Consider the following 22,497-nt stretch of genomic DNA (forward strand, 5'->3'; position numbering starts at 1 on the left):
TCAATATTAACTTTAAGTTTATTAAAGATGTGTCCATTGTACAGATTGAATTACAATGTTAACAATGGTTTGCACTGGATACTGGTGGCCTGTTGCTTAGAGCCAAAAACATAACATTTACATGGGAAGCAGCAAAGTAATCATCTAAATCAACACAGAGTCAGAGTGAAAACTAGTCAACAGTTTGAATGAATCTTTCACAGAAAGAAATTAGCAATCACCAAATGGGATTTTCTTTAAAAATGCTGAAAGCAAAATTTGAATTTTGACACAATGATCTCATCTCCTTTTTTTCTTCTTTTTCAGAGCAACATGCCTCCTCAAAAGATCAGGCGACAACACAACAGTCATTACTTAAGAGCATGCGTTCTGAGCATCTTTTTCCTCTGGCACAAATTACACTGGACTTCCCAAAGACAGTTTTTCATTAAATGAAAAATAAATTCCTGACTTTCTTTTAAGTTAATCACAATACACAGAGTATCTGTTATATGTACAAACAGTGACAGTATAACCAGGTGAATCACAATCAGTCAGATTTGTTTCTGGCATTCTGGTATTTCAGTACAAGACACATGAACAAATACTTGTGACCTAAAAATATACTTGTTAATTTCAAACTAAAAATCTAATGAAGTACTCTGGGAATAAATCTTTATGCGATTTAAAACCAGTTAGGCAGTGGAAACATATCTCTTTTTGTAAACAGTTGAGGTTTTATCTTGGTTGCCATTAACGCCTCAAACCACAGGCAGCACTAAAACAACTGGGTGTTGATTTATTGCTTCAGTGGTTGCGTGATGAAAATGGCACCTCTTAGTTGACTTAAAAAGAGATTTTCCTTGAGGCCTTAAAATGGGTGTGAATATTTGAATGAGCACCAGCATCAAGGTATTTTAGACAATATACTGATTCACAAGAACTTGTATCATAGTACGGTCACAAAAATTATGTTAACACCATACGCAGTGGTTTTCCCATTTTAAGTAATATAAATTAAAAGAGAGGTTTACATTAGGCATAAAAGTTGTTTAGTGGATGTTATTAGATAAGTGATGAAAATACAAACGTCTGATAACAGACGAAAAAACCCCGTATGTACAAACTACAAAAAATAGGCATGTTTCATACAAAAACTTTACAGAATCTGAATACTCTTCCTTTACTTTCCCTCTGCAGGACAGATAAGTGCTTTACATGAAGTACACTAACCTGTGCAATATATCATATTGCATTACAAAACTGAAAATATACTTAGTGTTAAATTAGCTTATGAAGCAATTGCATTGATGGGCATTAGTTATTCGAATGAGTAGAGAGATTTGTATATTACATTGTACGATATCACAGAATGTCCTTTTTTGTACATTTAAAAACAATAGATAGAAACAGACAGAATTTCATTGCATTGTCTTGCACTTGTCTTGAATATAGTCACTGAAGACTATAATATGTGCCATGGCCACATGTTTCACAGTAGCACGGTCAAAAGACCACACGCTTAGCTTTACTTTGCAAAGGAGTTTGGCACAGGAGATTTTTGCATACCCTATTTGTGCTATTTTTGCATGCTCTGGATGGTTTTACCATATATAGTCTGCATTTTCTGGTGCAAAATGTCCACTGTACTTGAGGTCAGAAGACAACCTTTAGCCACATAGCTAGGTAGAATCTTATTTAAAGTTGTAGTTTAAGTACAACTAATACTGCATGCTACGAGCAGAACAGAAACCGCAGCAAAGGGCCCATCTAGCATTTCAAAAGCTGAACTAAATTGGCAATTTATGTTTTATTGTCTGCTATTTAGGCAATAGTTGAAATAGTTGATTTACTAATTGTTATCCTTTGGAATATACATGATGGGTGTAGGTTAAAGGCAAGAATGGTAACCAGTCGAAGGAATCAGTTAGTTCTGTCTTGGTGCCTTTAGAGAACCAACAAACATGTTTTGAGAAACATTTTGTAGCATAACAAAAAATCTAAAGAAATATTATACTCATGCTGTTTGCAAGGTTTACTATGTGTATGCATTAGAGTCAGAACACTTGCAAATGTGAGTTAGTTTAATTCCCAACCAGCTGCTGAATTTCATCACAGAATTATTTTGGTTTTGCTTTTTTTGTTTGTTTGTTTTTTAAATCTCTTTTCTTGCTTTGTTTTTCACTCAGCAGTCTCATTAGCAATTGATCCTAAGGTTGCCATTTTTAGTCCTCTGCTTTTATCTCCGTCTCCCTGACTACTTTCGTTATCACTCCTAAATGTTAGCACAGCTTGTTTCTTTGTGTTTACTGTAGAAAAAAACATTCATTTCCTTTGAATTGGTACTCAGTTATTTTTTTAAGTATCACCTGTGAGTTAAGGAGCCATCTTGATTTACCATATTAGGAAAAGCTTGATGGCTTCATTCATCTTCACATTTATGCTAAAGCTGCTTCATGCTCGATTCAGCAGTTTCTTCAGCTCATCTTGGCTGGCTGTGGGTCTTCCTCTCCCTCAATAGTGCCTTCAGGAAGTACTTTGTTCCAGTAATTGCATTGGTCAAAATCATCAGAGTGAGGGAAGTCTGCTTCCTCACCTTGCATAAAGACCGGAAAGACATGATCCACCATATCACACAAACGGCCATAGCTGAGAAAGAAACACAAGACTTTTGTCATTTTTCCTGTTAGAAGGCAGAATGCAGACATCAAAACATGGCCATGCACACGAGACTGATGAAAATCAAAAAGCAACTAGGCATATAGCTTACGAGGAAATATTTGTTTTGGCATGCTCCTGCACCAGCTCCCCCTTAGGATTGACAGTGAAAATCCTGTTAAGTGGAACGCCCACCTCCTTATAGGAATAGACATCCTGAAATAACACAAACAACCAGCATGCTTTAAAAATCACTGAGGCCAAAATACGAGCGAGTAATCCACACTGCGGATGTCAGCGCAGTATTCTCACCGTAGCTCTGTTGCCAAAAGCAGCGTAGAATGGTTCAGTGTTTGGGTAGAAAAGGTGCTTGATGTCTGTGAGACACTCGATCTTAAACTTCTCGGGCTTCTTCTCAATCACCTCCCTAAACACAACATAATGTTGAACATTCTTTTTTTTTTTGTCCTCATTGTAAATCTGCCTCAGCTAACTTTTTTCAAAGGGTACATCTAAGTAATAACCACTAACTTGCCAGAGTAAATACTTTTGCCGTAGTTTAAATATGCAAAAACAATAAAGGTTACCTATTATTACCTGCAACTAAATATTTTAGGTTTTGTGTTAATGGCCAAAAATAATCTAGAGTAGAATTTTTCTACCCCTTGCTCTATATCTGACCTGTGCAAGGCAGAAAAAAGACTGCTTGGGCTGAGCAGCACTGGGCCCATTGGCAGCATGGTTCCCCTTTCATTGACCCAGTGGAGGTAACCTCTTGTCATGTCAGCCATGCCAATGGCCCTTGCAGAACAGTACATGAATTTATATCCATTTCTGTAACAAACAAAAGAAAATATGAGAGACAGAAACATAGCATTGTGCTTCACCCCAACATACTGTATTTTAGCTGGAGGACAATAAGCAGCACTCACAGGCTGACTCTGTGGTAGAGCCGTGCGATACCCTGGTGTGTCCAGTCTTTACCCAGCGTAGGGAGGATGTGGCCCAGAGTGTCTGATCTACAGCGTAATGTAAGACAGACAACGTCACAGAATAAAGCTGTCCCTTTGAACCCAAAAACTGTGTAAAGTCTGACTCCTGCTGGTAATATGATAGAACTGAACAGGATGTAGGCCACTAAGTGTTATTTCACACCTTGTAATGGTTCCATCTATATCGGAGATGACTATCTTGTCATCCCAGCTCCAAAGATAGATTGTGCCATGACATCGGCACGTGCCTTGATACTGAGTGGTCACACTGAACACCACTTCATTAGGACCCTCCCTTAGCTGCAGGCTAGCCTGTAAACACACAGATGAGGAAGGTTGAGAAGTTTTCTTGAGGTTTTGGACGTATTTCTATTTTCACTTTGCCTCGACTGCTAAGTAATTTAAACTTTCAGATGGTCTTATTAAAGACAGTGTATTATTGTTTGTTACTGTACAGATTCTTCTATATGTAGTGAACCACATGAGCAAAATATCTTAAATAAGGTAATTTGTATTCCTGTTGATGTCAATAAAAGCAAGTGTAGAAACAAACACTGTACCAGTTGCTCTGACGTGAGCCGAAGAGTCTTCTTGTAACAAATGCCACCAGAACTCTCAAGGGGCTCTGACTGAAAGACTCCTGATATCTGACTGGATGATTTGTGGTCTTCATCACTTGAGGATGATTCATCCTTCAGCCTGAATTATACAAGACAAAAATGCTCATATAAGATTAAACAAGTAGGAAAAAATATGTCAATAGGTGCGGAGAGAAAAATACACAGTTTTAAATCTAACGTTACCTGTTTACTGGGGCCATTGTTATGGAAGTCTCGTCTTGGTCTCCAGCTGCTTCTGTCACTGATTCCTGAGGAACAAAAAGGTCAAAGGTCACATGTATGACCCAAGGAAGAAATTTGACTAATCCTTTCCCCGTTCTTCCTAATGTCCAGTAAATGATACGGTGAATCGTAGATAAACAAGTTCATCATCTGCATATCTATCTGTGCACTTACTGACTTATAGTCATTGTTCCTGCTTCTCCATGAGAACCACCAGCGTCCTCCTTTCTTTGGCATCTTGTCCTTCATAATGTTCTCCACCGATGCCTGGAGACAATCATGCATATACAACTCAAAACTGACCGAAAATGTAACTTAAAGCTGACAAAAAAGAGAGAGCACAAGAAAGCACAAAAAGAAAATCTAAAAGGCAAAGTAAAATATGACAAACCACACTAAACTCCTGCTAACTTGCTTGTGAAACAATTAGAATTGAAAACAATAAGACATGCAAATAGAAAAATAGCAGATGCTAGATTAAATGAAAAGGAAGATGATGTTCATGGTTGGACTCAAGTGAAAATATGGGGAAAAAGAGAGGCTGACGGAAAGGGTAACAATGATAAAGCAACAAAGCAGGCAGATAAAGTCATGCCCCGACCAACACATAAGCAAAGCCAGAAAACATCATACAGGCTGGGTAGGACTGGAGCCAAACAGACCAGGGAGGCAGTATGAGAAGAAGCCAAAAGCAGAAAACACATAACTCAAACACCAACACTTGGTAAATATAAACATCGGGTGGATGGTGAAAGAAAGAATGGATTTAAATAAAAGGGAAAAATAAGAAGGGGGACAAAGACATGACATTAATCAAGTGTTAGGTCAATGAATTTACCACAACAGTTCACTGTGATATAGGACTGGCAAATATGCTATAAGCTCTCCCATGTGTCGAGTAATTTTGATCGGTAGCATGTAAGTTTTGTTCACTTGGGATAAAGTGAAAACATTTAAATCTTCACTTAGTTTTGAAATATTGATTATTGAAACAAGGAATGAGTGTGAACACATTTCAGTTGGTGTTATTTTGTTGTATTAATGAGAGGTGGCTGGCAAACAACAATAGTGAACCAGAGTGGGAAAAAAAACAGATTAAGGATAAATTGTAAAATGCCAGAAATGCTCTGGAGTAAAGGTGGTCCATAACATTGCAACACAACAAACACACCATATAACAAATAACAATATTGAATACAACAGTAGATAGTAGCCAAAGTAATGTATATTCATCAAAGCAAAATGTGGCTTTACACATTGTTTCAGACAAAAAACAAAACTCTTCATTTACACATTTTATTGATTAAATACAACAAAACGTAAAGGTCCGTCTTCACAGTTTTTGAGAGGGCAGAATTTGTGGCATTCATGTCGAATGGAAAGAATCAGGAGTAAATACTTGTGTATCACTGTGGTGGTCTTACCTGTGGCAGTGGTTTCTGGTAGACCTGCATGGCCAGCATGACAGGAGCAGCTGTGTTCCAGTTGTAGTACCTACAACAGGTGACAGAGGAAGCTATTATGCACCCCTTCATTCTTAAAGACATCTACTGGCAAAGGATAGCTTACATATTTGCAAAAAAAAAAAAAAAAAGCTTGTATATGTCAGACGCTCAGTTCAAATAAAGAGCAGTAGAAGTACATACTTGCTTCCTATCTTGACCACAAGGTTAGGGTCATCAATAATAGAAGGGTTTTCAGAGAACTGTTGGTAGGAAACAGCCTTCTCCATGAATTGCTCTGTAGCAGGAACAGACAGAGGCAAGAACAAATGAGAAAAAAAGATCTGATTGATAAGATAGATAAAAATAAGTTATTATATGAAAAAACTAACTGTGTGAAATCTTAAAAATCAATTCATTTCTGTTTAAAATATGTAAAACGCGAACAGACCTGCAACATTATTTATGAATATTGTTAAAGTTTTCAAATTAAAAAATATAATATGTTGTTTTTAATTTCTTTCATATAAGCTTTATCTCGACAACTGCAGATATTTCATGCACATTATTTCACTATTATTATCCAACATCATCATTCCCTGTCCCACCTTTTGTAATCTCCCTGTTATCAGTGAGTCCTCCACACAAAGAGATAGCAACATGAGGTAGATCACACACTTGATCCACCAAACTGTCCACGCCACTGTCCACCCCGCTGCTGCCGACTGACTGTGGGGATTGGTTAGCGCTCCGCACACCCACCATCATCTCAGTGTCCCCCTTCATCGAGCTGCTGCCTCCGTCACTGTGGAGGGAAAAATACACACACATGGATCACACAGTAATTCTTCATACTATCATGCCATATACTATGTAAACAATGGTCTAAAATGTATTTAGTACACTTCAAGTTCTTCAAGGCTAAATTCAGTTTTGGAAATTGGAGTTTTCGAAGACCTTGAGAGGAGGAATATCTGTCTTCTCTTAGTTATAAAGAAGTTCAATGGCTGTTACCATGTGGTGACAAAAATACAACTGAAAGAAGGTCTCCTTCTTTCTCGTAACCTAGCTACCTCATTAATCTTCTTCATGCTATCAAGTTCAAATAATCTGCTATTATAAGCACTTACAGTGAAGCAAGTGCTTAGTTATTGAAAAAAAAAAAACCTAATGTTATACAAAAATCATCCATAAAGTATTCTGTGCTCTGTGTGTCAGTGGAAAGAAATACTGTGATCCCTAATATGGCCACCAGAGGGTGCTACAACACATGCTGTACGTACGTTTTAGGAAAGTAAAGAGCAGCTACTTCAGGCTCCAGTTCTGTAATGTCATCCAGGTAAATACCATCAGCACCCAGGTGTTGACTTCTCTTTTCTAGAAGAGACATTTATCAGTGCATAAAAGAGGAAACAGAAATTTAGACACACTGAGATCAAGATATCCATTGTTTACGAGCAGAAAACTCAAACAGTACCTTTCCTCTTGGACGGTGAATCGGTCCTTTTGATGGGACTATTCCTGCTATCTTCCAAATGATCAGGAAGAATTCTTTGAGACACTGAGCATGTTGTCAAACTCTCCATCTGTACACATGACGGCCCAACACTTTTCACTTCTCTCTCTAAAGGAAAAAACACAGCATTTCTCAAAGCATTTTAATGTGACGCTGTGCAAATTTATCCTGCTTTTAGATATTTGTACATTCAGTGCAAAGTTTTATTCTACCTTGTTCTCTGACAATGTGTCCATTTCTGTTTTCCTCTGTGTCTTTGTCCAGTGGTGGCACTGGACTGCACAGAGTTCCCATGTCACTGATGGCTCGGAAGTGAGTGCTAGAAGACACCGGTATGGAGACAACAGCGGCAGAATCCTGCTTCTGGTGGGCGGTCAGGAAAGATGGCTGTAAAAGAAAAACAGACAGTCAGTTCAGACAATATTTGCTTTCTTACATACATTTTATTAACCCCACCCCTTAGTCATGTTTCATTTTCTCCACTCATACAGGCTGAAGTCTTAACATTACTTATAAAATAGATATGGCTTTGTTGGTTCTGATCAGCAGGTGGAATCAGTTCAGAATCAGCACATTTGTGTCCATTTGTTTGACTTTGGGTGTGCAACCTATGCAGACATACTTTAGTGTAGTCCTCCAAGAAACTAACAGTGTGCAGCCTAATGTTGATGAAGCTGTGTGTCGACTGATACACAAAGTGGATCAGCGTGAGTAGTAAAGGGAGCAACTGTGGAGCACAACCCAAAGGCGAGAAGCATGAAAAAACAAAAAAAGCAGCACGAGAAGTGCTAATAATGGGTGCGGTGGACAGTTTTCATTGTTTGCACACTTTATTTTACCTTCACACCTTAACACAGTAAACAGCTACAACATGCAGTTATATGTATATATTGTATTTTATGACCATGCAGTTGATTTAATGCTGCCATCCCCAAAAGGCAAAGCCAACAGACTCAATTCATGTGATGCCATGTGTGGTTATGTACCTGGGCAGCCTGTGGTAACTCCCCCCAGGTCCATAGCATCTCAGGGTTGTCCTTAGATGGATTTGTTAGCTCTGAGTCACTCTTTGGTGTTGATGACTGCGAATCGTCTGGGCTACTGGAAAAGTTAAAGTCAAACATTTGTTTTGGATTGTCTGGTACTTCACAGTTTCAAAGTTACAAAGTTACAAAATGTATCATTCTTTGTGCAAATTTTTATTGCATAAATAATGCACTAAAATTAGTGCATTATTTCATATTTAGTGTTCAGAGAGGGTGGAATCTAAGGTGATACCTAGTAGGAGAAGAGAAGTGAGAGGACTGCTGAGGACAGGAGATGGATAGACCACAGGGCTGAGGAATGGACAGAGTCTTCTTAATCAATTTACTACAGAAAGAATAAAAGACAAAAAGAACACAAAAAAAGAGAAGGGAAGAAAAGAGAGAATGAAAGACAGTGAATTGTGATTCCATCTAATTATCATGAGGACAAAAAAACATATTAAAATGTGCAATATGCTATTTCATGAGAAGAGTTTATTAAAGAGTTCAAGTGTGTGTCTGTCAGTGTGACAGACACACACTTACATCCAAATACCTCTGTGAATGAGTCCAGTCAGTGCTGGGGAGAATGTGGGCATTGGCAGTCAATCCCTGATCACCATACACAGGTCTGATCACAAATACACACATCCAGTGAGATGTCAGTCATGTGCACAACCATTTTATTTCATCATTAGTGCAGACACTGGTATTTACTATGTAAACAGTGCGTCGATGCAAGTCGTATCACATCCAAGAAACTATGGTATGGTCTTTTTATTTGTTGAAAATTGAAATGTCGTGGGCTGTTTGACTGTGACCGCATATCATAAACCAGCCAAGGAAATACACTCATTAAGTACAATTTAGAGAATGACTTGAAGCACACAAACTTTTTTTGCTTGTCTTTAAGGGTTTCAGGATCATGTGGCAAACTTCCTAAAAAAGGCTTGGAATGCCTCCAGTAAGGATGACCCCGTGAGCCATTCTTTCAAAGAGACAGTGCGCGCTGTGGGAAACGGACAAATCCTTGGAGCAAGTCCAACAAGCAGAGCTGGTTTCCAAGAGGGCTTCACACATGAACACAAACATGCACAAACCTGCACACACACATAAAACTGCTTCTCTTTAAACACTTAAGAAAATTATTTATTTATTAAACAGAAACTAACCTTAATTCCATTTAACACCGGTTAGAGAGAAAATTGATCCTGGTTTTCAACATAAACACACCACATTGATTTTTCTGATGCCTTCTCACTGTTTTGAGCTGTGCAGGACTTGCTTAGACAAATTAAAATCTAGCAATGTTTGAATATGAATCTGTTGAAAGCAGGTGGGCTGTTTGTTATTGCCATTCAAATCTGATCAAACTACACCGACACAGCAGTCCTCATGAAGCACGTGTTCTAAAGTTTTCAGTGTTATATTCTTCTCTCATTAAGTACTTTTTCAACACATATTTTAATTGGAGATAAAGTATTGGAATTTCAGGAGCGGGACCACACCTCCAAACATGCTCCTTCCGATTCTTATCTACAGTGGGGCAAAAAAGTATTTAGTCAGCCACCGATTGTGCAAGTTCCCCCACTTAAAATGATGACAGAGGTCAGTAATTTGCACCAGAGGTACACTTCAACTGTGAGAGACAGAATGTGAAAAATAAATCCATGAATTCACATGGTAGGATTTGTAAAGAATTTATTCGTAAATCAGGGTGGAAAATAAGTATTTGGTCACCTCAAACAAGGAAAATCTCTGGCTCTCACAGACCTGTAACGTCTTCTGTAAGAAGCTTTTCTGTCCCCCACTCGTTACCTGTATGAATGGCACCTGTTTGAACTCATCATCTGTATAAAAGACACCTGTCCACAGCCTCAAACAGTCAGACTCCAAACTCCGCCATGGCCAAGACCAAAGAGCTTTCGAAGGACACCAGGAAAAGTATTGTAGACCTGCACCAGACTGGGAAGAGTGAATCTACAATAGGCAAGCAGCTTGGTGTGAAAAAATCAACTGTGGGAGCAATCATCAGAAAATGGAAGACATACAAGACCACTGATAATCTCCCTCGATCTGGGGCTCCACGCAAGATCTCATCCCGTGGGGTCAAAATGATCATGAGAACGGTGAGCAAAGATCCCAGAACCACACGGGGGGACCTGGTGAATGACCTGCAGAGAGCTGGGACCAAAGTAACAAAGGTCACCATCAGTAACACACTACAACGGCAGGGAATCAAATCCCGCAGTGCCAGACGTGTTCCGCTGCTGAAGCCAGTGCATGTCCAGGCCCGTCTGAAGTTTGCCAGAGAGCACATGGATGATACAGCAGAGGATTGGGAGAATGTCATGTGGTCAGATGAAACCAAAGTAGAACTTTTTGGTATAAACTCAACTCGTCGTGTTTGGAGGAAGAAGAATACTGAGTTGCATCCCAAGAACACCATACCTACTGTGAAGCATGGGGGTGGAAACATCATGCTATGGGGCTGTTTTTCTGCCAAGGGGACAGGACGACTGATCCGTGTTAAGGACAGAATGAATGGGGCCATGTATCGTGAGATTTTGAGCCAAAACCTCCTTCCATCAGTGAGAACTTTGAAGATGAAACGAGGCTGGGTCTTCCAACATGACAATGATCCAAAACACACCGCCCGGGCAACAAAGGAGTGGCTCCGTAAGAAGCATTTGAAAGTCCTGGAGTGGCCTAGCCAGTCTCCAGACCTCAACCCCATAGAAAATCTGTGGCGGGAGTTGAAAGTCCGTGTTGCTCGGCGACAGCCCCAAAACATCACTGCTCTCGAGAAGATCTGCATGGAGGAATGGGCCAAAATACCAGCTACTGTGTGTGCAAACCTGGTAAAGACCTATAGTAAACGTTTGACCTCTGTTATTGCCAACAAAGGTTATGTTACAAAGTATTGAGTTGTATTTTTGTTATTGACCAAATACTTATTTTCCACCCTGATTTACGAATAAATTCTTTACAAATCCTACCATGTGGATTCATGGATTTTTTTTTCACATTCTGTCTCTCACAGTTGAAGTGTACCTCTGGTGCAAATTACTGACCTCTGTCATCATTTTAAGTGGGGGAACTTGCACAATCGGTGGCTGACTAAATACTTTTTTGCCCCACTGTATATATGTTCCCCCAGTTCTACAAGCAGTTCCTTCTTGTTTACGTGCCCCACCCTCCATCCCCTCTTCAATTCTTTAACTTCTTCACTTCTATTTAGTACATGGGGATCTGCTTGGCCCGGGAGCCGCCACCAGGCCCCTTCGAGGTCTTCCCCAAATCGCAGTTCAATTCACATCCAAGCCATTCACCTTTATCTACTAAAACGCTGTGAAAGCTAAAATGAGGACATAGGCCCAGATATGAATATATATATATATATGTAATCTGTGATTTAAATGATATAAATACACACCCAGCTTTTAGACAGTTCAAACAGCCACTTAAACACATACCCATGCATGAAAAATGTAAGCACACACACACAAACACACACAGGTTTTCCACTTAACACAGTTAAGGAATTATTGGCAGTGGTTCATCGGCTTCGCAAACAACACTGTGACAACCAACAAATGTTTTTTTCCCCTGTTAAATACCAGGCTGGCAGGTATAATAACCTCTCTTTCTTTCTCCCTCTCTGTTTCATACACGCAAACATATTCAGACTTTCTCTTGCACACACACACCTGCTGCTGTCCCCCTCCATTTCCTCATCTGAGCTCAGGTCAATAGTGAACATGTCCTCATCATCTGAGAACTCTTCTCCACTTTCCTCTCTCCTCAGTCCTGCGCCTCCTCCACCTCCCTCTGGCCGTGCCTTCTTCTTTCTCTTTCTCCTCTTCTTGGTTAACCCTCCTTCACTTTGCTGCAGTCCCAGATTCTGAACAGGAAGCGGGCCGCATGGGATGGAGTCTATATGATGGGAAAGAGTATCATAAAAAACTGTTTAAGAAAATGCAAATTGTCACAAATTCTAACATCGCTGTTTCCAACGGCACCTACCATGGTGACGAGAGTTGCCCCTGGCCAGATGTGACTTCATTAACTCCTGCCCTGTTGACATGATTGGTGATGTTGCCAGGTAGGATGGAACCACTTCCTGTTTCCAGGGAAAGTGAGATAAGGTCTGAAATTAGCAATACTTGACGCAAGTCTTTTCTGCTGTACCATCTCTTGTGTAGACCGCAGCATCTATAATAGCTGCTGATACTGACATGAAAAGTGCTTCTACTTTTGTTTTTTTTAATTATTATTATTGCCTTATTGAGAACTCTTTGTTCATACATTTAATGATGCAATTGTCTTCTTTGGTTTAAGCCATTAGCTTTGACATTTATATCTGGAGTTTTTAAGAATTATTACACAACAGCAAGTAAAAATTGCCCTCAGAACAGTTGTAATATAAAATAGATTGAGAATCCAATCATGTAGGACAAGATGCAAGAATAAAGTGGAGCATTTTAAGGTCCCATCACCCTCTCTACAGCTGGGGGTGATGAAAAAGCCTTGAGTATAGCAGGTAATGACCAGGCCAAATATGTTTGTTCTCTGTCAAAATGTCATAGCAGTCCATATTGCAGATTGCTGATTTTTCTATTCTAAAAGAAAATGAAATATTGCAACAACAGATATGGTCATTCCTACTGCCAAACAGCCAGCTAAATAATCTGGTGAAAATTTGAGCTCAGATTAGCAAAATCACAGAGATTTGCTCATCAGCGTTGCACTGCCAAGAGGCTGCTAGAAGAATAAAGAGAGACAGAGAGAGAGAGAGAGAGAGAGAGTGGGGGAGGCGGAGGCATGATAAAGGGATGATCCAAACAGAGCAGACTCACACATGCCTTGCAGTTCACGTGTCATTGCACAGTCCAACACAGCACAATTCATTTAGACTGGAGAGGAAAAGGGATAGTACTGAGTACAGATCTACTCTGAGCTCTATACTCAGAGGGAAATATCAGCTCTAAAGCCAGTTTCAGTTCCAGTATTTAAATTGTTTTTGTTTTTTTACTCCAGTCTGTTGATATTTCAGTTTCTCACTGAACTATAAGTGTTATTCCCACAATTTCCTTAGAAAAAGAGCATTTGTGCACAAATATAGAGTTCTTAAACCACACAAGATCAACTATAAAGCGATTTGTTTATATGCTGCAAAATGCAATGTAATAAATAAGATTACTTCAATTACTGAGTAAAAATCTTTCTAACACTTTGGTTTTACATCTGTGATATTTGCATTAAAGGGTTGTTAAATGCACATGCCATAAAGATAAAGAGAGTAATAATTCTCTTTATGTGTCACCCTTTAGGGCACAAAGTCATTAAGTTACATCATCGGAGATGTTTCTTTTATTAAAGCACTGGTATTGAAAGATTTCTAATGTTGTAGCATGAAGATGAGAATTTTGGGCTCAATTTTTGTGCATTTATTTGATCATGCACAAACCCCTGCAAACTTTGCACCTTGAGAAACACAGATGAAGAGTGTACAGAGTGTACATTAGGACTTGAGATGTGACAACTTAGACTGACACAGTCTGCAAGCTCCCATGATGCTTGTTCTTTTACCTCTTCATGTGAGTGGCAAACACACCGTGCTGTCCTACCAATGTGCTATTACCAGCTAGAGGTTTTATGTCCTTGTACTGCTCCTCTTTCATGACATGTACAGTATGTCTCAGTAATTTCCGAGGGCAGTCTGTGTGTAACAGACTATACAGTGTGTGAAATGGCAGACCTATAAATAGGTCTCCGGTGGTTTTCCACTCTCTGGAGAGAGAGTTATGTTAAGGGAAAGGATTCAAGTCGAGACCAAAACTATAAGACAAACATGGTCAAACCGAATTCGCAAATAACTCTATGTGGGACTGAAACTAAAAGCCATTATTTTCTTGTCTGTTGTGGAAAGAGGTATTATAGTATTGATTTATTAATAGCTTCTCTATAAGATGGACAGTAAGTAATGGATGCAGCATTAGATGGACGTAATCCTTCGGAAAAGGAATTAGAACCTCTCAGATTGCAACATATTCCTTTTCATTCTTGGCCAGGGGAAAGCGCGAGCTCCTGGTTACTCACCACTTCACGAGTAACATTGTGACTGCTGATAGATGTTGTTTACTACAATAGATCTTCCTTGAAGTACCTCTCAACCTCAAATACTCCCATACTCCCTCCTACCTCCCATGAGACGTTACCTATCGCGTTACAGAATCAGGTTTCAAAACAGAAGGGAATGTTCCCAGATTATGCCGTTTCCTGTGACGTGTATGTGCATGTGCGCTGCAAATACTTCTGTGTAATACGGCGTATTACAGATACATGAAAAGCTCAAATCTGACAGATAAATTCAGCTTCAGGGGATTGAGGCAAACCAGTGGGTAAAGTCTATGGTTGAATAATGTGAGCCGTTTCTATTACAGATGCCCCAATTTATCAGTTGAACATTGTATCTGTTGCCATTTGCCTGGAAGCAAATAAACTGGTGTCTGGCACTGGCAATAGTCAATGTCTGTCTGTCCTCGCATGACACTTTTGTACTGCGTAAATGTTCATAAGAGCTTTTAGACTTGAAAAACAAATGTCTTTGTTTCCCTGGCTGAAATGGGAAGAAAATGACAAAGTGTTGCCTGCTCCTGGCTAATTGTTGGAAGTAAGAAAACACCCTGTATAACATAGTTACAGGTCCAAAACAACACAAAACACCTTTAGGCAAATGTTGCTATGAATTGACACTATATGAATCAGTCATTCATTTCTATCAAATTTCTTTTTCTCCACCCACATATCAAAGTTAGACAATGACAGACTGTCGACTGTGTGTTTAGTGTCTGACTGACCAGTGTTTGTCTCTGCTTTCTGCTTGTCATGATGGTTTATTTCTGGGAAGCTAAACTCGTGTTTGCCAAGAAGATGCCACAGGAGGACAGAAGCACTTGTTGTGCCTTGTTATTGAGCCTAGTGTTTTGCTAAAATGTTTAGCTACTTATCTACAAACAAGTTGATAAGGTCTATGCTTGGATTTTTTCCCCCAAGTATGACAACACTAGGATATTTTATATGCACGTGTAAATAAAAAAGGTACTCAATTCATAGAAAACCTCATAATATTAAGAAATTTTGAAGTATATTTTACACTCCTTAAAGCTGTGTGGTAAAACTGACGCCGCGAGTGAGTCAAGGTACATCTTTTTTCTTACTCTGGGCTTGTCAGGGCAGGACGAGAAGACATTTAAGTTTGGCAATTAAAGTTACAACAACGTGTAGTTGCAGATTAATCAGCGAGTGGTAAAACCAGTGAGAATCGCTACTACCTAAGAGGGCAAATAATAATTTAGCTCTGTTGGAGCACAGTGATAAATCAAGCACTTCTTGTATATTAGTTCAGGCTTTATGACCTTCATATCTGCGAGTAATGTTCTGTGCTATTCTCGTGTGTGTTTACTGATTCAGGAGTAATGACTCTGTCAATCACTACTCACCATTTTGTTCTCAGTCTCTTTAACAAAGAAAGCCTCTCCATTTTCTCCCAGCTTCATGTGTAAGCTCACTGGCTCTCCATTAATTTCTATGTCCACCTGCAGAACAGAACAGAAAAAGAATTGATTAAGACTAATGCCTTAGACTTCATTAGCATTCCCTGACAACCTCCAGACTGGAAGGTTGAGAAGACCAATGCAGTACCTTTAGGCTATAAAAAATAAATAATAATCTGTTATAACCTAATGTTATCATTAAGATACTGACTCATGAGTTTTACTGATTGTAGTCCTGTTTTAAATATACTGTTATAATGCACTGTTTTAGTTTCTTTTTTTCAAAAAATATACTATAGCGCTGCACAAATGAATGCAGATTAAATTTACATATATTAAAATTTACATTTAGCTGTCGTGAAATATAAAATAGATTTTAAACATGTGCAGGTTAGAGAGCGCTCTATGATCTCACCACTTTCTCACGTGACCGCAGCACACCCATCTTGCCAAAGCGGACGTGAAACGGAGAGCACTGTAAGGAACCATCTGGCTGCCGGACCACAATGACATCTATACACCCAGACAGTGTTGCAGGGTTGAGCCCTCTGTACAGCTCCTTGACCTGCACAAACACCTGCCCCGCCAGCTGACCCACATAATTCATGGTTTGCAACTGGGAGATAGAGAGTGAGAGAAGAAATATAGGAGATTATTCATCTGTTTTAGTCATGTTTCATGTCTTTAACGTCAAAACACAATGCAAGGCCATCTTGTTACATAATTACACATTAAGACACATTATTGATATACTGAGTCCAGTTTGTGCCCACTCATGCCAGCTAACTGCATAATCTCAAGTGGTTTCTGGCAGGTTGCTGATACCTCAAGCAAAGACAGCTTCATCATTCTTTTCTCTATTCTTGTGGTGCTTCTGAGTGCGGGGTATGTTTGTGGGTTTGACCAAAGTTGGTATATGAGAGCATTGTGCTTTTCAAAAAAGACAGAATGAGGGGGTGGGTTTACCCCCCACCAAAAAAGACAGCATTATAAACTCAGCGCATTTTCCTTTCTGTAGTGCAAATATACAGTCCATCAGGGATGTCTGGCATTACTCTAGTACGGCAAACATGCTCTTGTGAGCGCATCACAGACAGGGAAATGCCTCCAGTGTCCTCCAAGATTTATGGTTGTGAGTAATGGAGAAGTGAACAGCAACCCATCTGTTATGAACTGAACAGCCTTATTAATTTTTTATGAATAAACAAGTTGATATTTCATAAGCCTTCTTCTGTTGTACTGTCTTTGCAATGTACAACCTAATGGCCCTACAGGTATGATGGCTTATTAATAGTAGCCACTATGTAATAGTCAATGTTAATTGTAACCAGATATTTTTAGAGAGAATGTTTAAAAATATATAAATCCCCTTTTGGTGAGAGGCATACAGAAACAAGAGGGAGAGCGGGAAAAGGTTACGAAAGGGCGGTGAGGCCACGTGTAACATGGGTTTAAACACATTCAAGAAAATTGTAACCACCTGTCACCTGCTTGTGCTGACTAAGATAGTGTCACATACACAAACATTACAGCACGCCCAGTCGGCAGATGGCTTCGTGCTTCAGCAAACTGTGCAAGAACGCTGATGATGAGGATGATTCATTAACACACATCAATTATTGAACATCACAGATTGGGGATCTTTTGTTCTAATGGCCTAGCTTTATTCCACTGCTCATCAAAGCCACATAAGTCAATCATCACACCCTTGGTCTAACCAGGCCACAACAATAATAACACAACACACCACAACACTGTTATTAGAATAACGACTACACGCTGTGCACCTTTCCTTCTTTTTTCTGCTTCTGCAGAGGAGTGTGGTAAATTCAGTGATATCTGTATATCGTACAAAGTAACCCATAATGCTGTTCATGGAAATTTCATACAATGTGGTAAAGTATGAAATCCTATTTTTTAACGACCTTGAGCCTGTACTTGTATATTGTTGAGCCAAATGGTGTTGATGCACTACAAATTCAAAATGATTAATATGTGTTCTAAATGTTTATTCAACATTCTTTCTTTTAACATGGAAAGAAAATAATAGGATGGAATAGAAACTGTAGTGATAGCTATCGAACATACTTTGCAAATGAACAAATTTGCATATAACCTCATGGGAGAAAATATGTTCTTTTTCCTTTGGTAGTTTGTTTCAACATGTCAGTTTCTATGGTGCAATTTCGAGCATTACAAATGGGATAGGCAATAATTATTTGATCCCTTGACCCAACTCTGACTCCCTGGACCTCTTGTCCATTTATTTCAACACCATGAATATGAGTCCATCAATTTTCATGCCACAGACCTGACATTACGGTAAACAGAAATCTCCCGCAAACACATCTCTCTCTCTCCTTTAATCTCTCTCTCTCTCTCTTTCTCTCCCTCACACACACACACACACACACACACACACACACACACGGCCAAGGCCATGCCCAGTCCTCCAGGACGTTTCTGTTAAAGAGCCAATCACACTGCGCCTCAATTACGTAATAACCTATCACGAGTCCACCCAAAGGGTCATTATGTGTCATTAAATGGACATGCAGCACAAGAAACAAAACAGTTAGGCTACAAGAACCTGATCTCAGTCACTGCTGTTCTTTTTCGGATAAGTGAGCAACAACGCTGAGTTGCATTCACAGTGTGTGACATAGTGTGCTGAGGCTTATTTATAAACATAAAACATCAGTGGCCTCTCACCACAGGAAAGACAGTGTGCAAACACGGACAGGATAGCTGAGAGGTAAGAGAGAGATTGAGGGATTTACAGACAGATGATAATGTGAAGGATTATCCAATTAAATCAATTTAATGTGACTGGAGCAGCCAGACACACCGGGATGATTGTCTGTGACAAATGATAGCTAAATAAAACAAAAAAGGGAGGGGGGTTCTATATATTAGACAGCACTTTACTAAATCACTATACCGTCTGAAAACGCACACCACGAAATAAAACCATAGATGCATATATTATACATATATACAAATATATAAACAAATACTGTCACAAATATTGTGGATATTTCTCTTATGCAGGATGTGAAGAGAAGCTGCATCAGTACGGGATTGATAATTACGTCGTAGTGTGGCTCTGTGGCGACATGTAAACATCTGCACACGGGGTGAGGCTCTGCAGTCTGCATCAGGGCTCTGTCTTCATTCAAACAGCCCAAGCAATATATAACACCTGTACTTCAAAAATACCTAAACCCCATGACATGTTTCTCACAGCATGCTACAGAAGCAATGTAGTCTTTGCTTACATTATTTATGGACGTCGCTCTTCCCTCCAGAATATTTCTTCCTTCCGATTTTTCCACTAAGGGTCCTATACTGGTTTACGGCGTTAAGTGTCAGTGCTCAGCACAAACATCATCGGTAATATTCACACTCTTACAGCTTTGTTGACATCTGATCGTGGCTTCTGCGCTCGAGGATGATATGCGTTTTAAATCGTATGCCGCGTTCAGGTTACCTTGGAAATCGGACGCATGAATCGGGAGTGACGTCACTCCAGTATTAACGTCTGGAAAACAGGAAAAAACAGGATTTGTTTTTACTTCTTAGCAAACTACAGTCTTTTGTGCACCACTAATACTACTGGGAAATACTTTTACTGTTTTTAACACACACTTGTGCACAGAAGCTGCTCAGTTCTCCGCCTATGGCTTATTTAGCGAGCACGACAGTGCAGATTACAAGTTTTACAGTTTAATTTATGACATCTCGGATTGTTAACTCGATATTAATGGGGTTGCTCCGACTTCTCCGGTTGGAAGTCAGAGCTGACGGGTCGTTCCAGACGAAAAATAAGACCGCAAACTCGGAACTTTACACTTCCAAATTACTCTGGAACGCACCACGTGGATTAAATATTCCTCCCTCCACCACAGAGCTGCAACCTCGGACTGATCGATTGGCTGAGCACCGATGACGCCACACAATGTTTGCTGAACAGTTCCCTTAAAAAATCAGTTATGACTATATTATTGTTTTGTCTCTGCTTGTGTTTACTGTTCACACTTTCTAATTCCTGCATTATACTTTAATACTTCTTTAAAAAAAAGAAATTACATGCAACAACTTTATTAATAAAGTAATTTAAAATCTTATCATAAGCCCCTATAAAGGTAATTAATTATGTTGAAAAGGGACAATTTGACCTCAAAGCTCGTTGAAAATATTTCACAAATGCACAACCGAATTATACATTTCAATATTATATACTAATGTAATTAAATAATACCTCTAATAATTATATATAGATAGCGTACTATATCAATTACTATATCTATATATAGATAAATGAATATATAAAATATGTAAATGCTATATGTTAGTGTAAATTCACTTCTTGGTTCAGTGAGAAAAGGACTGTCTAAAAGCAATGCATACATAGCTTACAGTTTTTAACAACTTTATTTTAATAACTGACTAAATATCCTTAGAGTAAAATATAGGTTAAAAAGTTTGAAAATCATTACGTTTTATTAAAATTACATTAATTAAATATTACATGTGATACAGCATCCTTCTTTGGAAACAGGGAGGATTATCTGAGACATTTTCTGAGGACACATTGGGGTTAAATAAGAATTAAGTTCTTCAGCAGTGATGACATATTAATGTCTTTCATGTTTTAGTTGATTGAAACGTCACATTCTACATATAATACAGTACATAGCAGAGTATTGACTGTAACATCATTGGAAAACTCAAATTACTTAGATATGGCATCATTAAATCACACTGTATTCATTTCTACTGAAATCTACCCAAGAGAAAAGGAAAAGAACCTTGTTCTAATTCTGAAGACATGCAAGCCTGGTATGAGCAGCCAAGGAGACAAGAATAGCACTGACATTCAGAGAGCTTGAAGGCATCAGCATTGTGCAATGTACTGACTGTGTCTCAGTGGTCAAAAGTCTACCCATCTGTCCGGAGAAACTAAACCTGTAACTGCAGTTGGTAGTTTATCTATCTAATACATTGCTATAAAAATAAAAATGAAGGAACACTTTGAAAACACATCGACTGAATTTAAAAATCAAAGTGAAAAATTGATGCAGCAGTAGGCTAATCGATTTTGCCCAAATTTCTTAGCATCTATTTAAAATAGTCCTCAGGTTGTATGGGCTCCGCATGCCTGACAGCGTTGGGGCTTCTAACGAGACAATGGCTGGACCAGGGTATCACTGAGCTCCTAGTAAGTCTGAGGTGCAACCTAGCAGTGTAAGATGGACTGAAACAGGTCCCAGAGGTGTTTTATTGGATTTAGGCTGGGCGAGCATGGCGGCCAACCAATGGCATCAGTTCCTTCATCCTCCAGGAACTGCCTACATACTCACCGCACATGAGGTGGGACATTGTCGTGCACCAGGAGGAAAAGAGGAGCCACTTTACCACTGTACAGTCTGACAATGGGTCCAAGGATTTCATCCTAATACCTAACGCTTGTCAGGGTGCTGTTGCCTAGCCTGTAGAGATCTGTGTGTCTCTCCATGGGTATGCCATCCTGGTCATGCTGAGGGATTTTGCATGCAGCATGATATTCTCTACATCTTCTCCAGACCCTCCAGACGTTTGTCATATGTGTTCAGGACGAACCTGCTCTTATCTGTGAAAAGCACAAGGTGCCAGTGGTGGACCTGCCATTTCTAGTATTCTATGGCAAACGCCAGTCAGGCCTCATGGTCCTGGCAGTGAGCACAGGGCCCACTGGAGAAAGTTGGGCCCTCAGGCCACTCACATTAAGTCTGTTTCTGATTGTTTGGTCAGAGACATTCACACCAGTGGTCATTTTGTAGCTCTGGTGGTGTTCATCTTGTTCCTCCTTGCACAAAGGTGCAAATACTGGTCCTGTTGATGGGTATCTTCTACAGCCCTACACAACTGACCTTACTGCCTGCCTCCTGGATTTTCCTCCATTCTCTTGACTATGTTTGGAGGCACAGCAAACCTTCTGGCAATGGCACATATTGGTGCACCATCCTAGAGGAGTGGGACTACCTATGCAAACTCTGTAGGGTCCAGGTATCACCTCATGCTAGCAATAGTTACACTGGCCCTAGCCAAATGCAAAACTATTCAAAAAACATTCAGAAAAGATATACAAGGCACCATACATCACAAACTGTGTTGCACTGTGTAATCTGACACATTTCTATCAGAACCAGTATTAATGATGATGATGAGATAATCAGTGTTATTTGCTTTACCTGTCAGTGGTCATAATGTTATGCTCGACTGGTGTATATACTTTATAGATGTATACAGTTCAACAACTGCAACCTTAAGCAAAATCATATCCTACGAGGAGGGTAATATAATCCTTTATTCCAACAATATAAAGCAGCAGATTTTAAATTGTAAATGAATGCTTGTAATGTTGTATTTTTTCTATTTCATCATTTTGGCGAAATGCTCTTATTCACTTTCTTGACTTGACTTGATGAGAAAACTGATAACT

General features: G+C 39.4%; 1 protein-coding gene and 1 long non-coding RNA gene across 4 annotated transcripts in view; one reads left to right on the forward strand and one right to left on the reverse strand.

The window, feature by feature from the left end:
• The window catches only part of lpin1a (lipin 1a), a 24,851-nt gene continuing 2,354 nt past the window's right edge, over positions 1-22,497 (reverse strand). The window contains exons 1-24 of one of the 3 annotated variants that reach the window (XM_085452056.1): positions 19,292-19,804; positions 16,429-16,629; positions 15,960-16,055; positions 12,481-12,577; positions 12,165-12,390; positions 9,011-9,085; positions 8,708-8,800; positions 8,416-8,530; positions 7,642-7,816; positions 7,391-7,537; positions 7,197-7,290; positions 6,522-6,718; positions 6,118-6,211; positions 5,896-5,965; positions 5,105-5,191; positions 4,646-4,738; positions 4,433-4,497; positions 4,190-4,328; positions 3,793-3,941; positions 3,570-3,656; positions 3,319-3,471; positions 2,950-3,064; positions 2,750-2,853; positions 1-2,628 (exon numbers count right to left, since the gene is read on the reverse strand). In XM_085452056.1, coding sequence (XP_085308182.1) covers positions 2,457-2,628; positions 2,750-2,853; positions 2,950-3,064; positions 3,319-3,471; positions 3,570-3,656; positions 3,793-3,941; positions 4,190-4,328; positions 4,433-4,497; positions 4,646-4,738; positions 5,105-5,191; positions 5,896-5,965; positions 6,118-6,211; positions 6,522-6,718; positions 7,197-7,290; positions 7,391-7,537; positions 7,642-7,816; positions 8,416-8,530; positions 8,708-8,800; positions 9,011-9,085; positions 12,165-12,390; positions 12,481-12,577; positions 15,960-16,055; positions 16,429-16,620 — 2,835 coding nt within the window. In that variant the 5' untranslated portion in view covers positions 16,621-16,629; positions 19,292-19,804 and the 3' untranslated portion in view covers positions 1-2,456. Of the gene's footprint in view, positions 2,629-2,749; positions 2,854-2,949; positions 3,065-3,318; positions 3,472-3,569; positions 3,657-3,792; positions 3,942-4,189; positions 4,329-4,432; positions 4,498-4,645; positions 4,739-5,104; positions 5,192-5,895; positions 5,966-6,117; positions 6,212-6,521; positions 6,719-7,196; positions 7,291-7,390; positions 7,538-7,641; positions 7,817-8,415; positions 8,531-8,707; positions 8,801-9,010; positions 9,086-12,164; positions 12,391-12,480; positions 12,578-15,959; positions 16,056-16,428; positions 16,630-19,291; positions 19,805-22,497 lie in introns of those variants that run through there. The other 2 variants (XM_085452047.1, XM_085452061.1) reach the window with 2 other exon arrangements.
• The window catches only part of LOC146718476 (uncharacterized), a 7,548-nt gene continuing 3,518 nt past the window's right edge, over positions 18,468-22,497 (forward strand). The window contains exons 1-2 of the long non-coding RNA XR_014919041.1: positions 18,468-18,768; positions 19,065-19,150. This is a non-coding gene — a long non-coding RNA (uncharacterized LOC146718476). The remainder of the gene's footprint in view (positions 18,769-19,064; positions 19,151-22,497) is intronic.

The sequence above is a fragment of the Copadichromis virginalis genome, linkage group LG1 (genome assembly GCF_057382275.1).
Source record: "Copadichromis virginalis isolate Kocher_CV1m ecotype Utaka linkage group LG1, C_Virginalis_male_GT1.1, whole genome shotgun sequence".
Lineage (NCBI taxonomy): Eukaryota > Metazoa > Chordata > Actinopteri > Cichliformes > Cichlidae > Copadichromis > Copadichromis virginalis.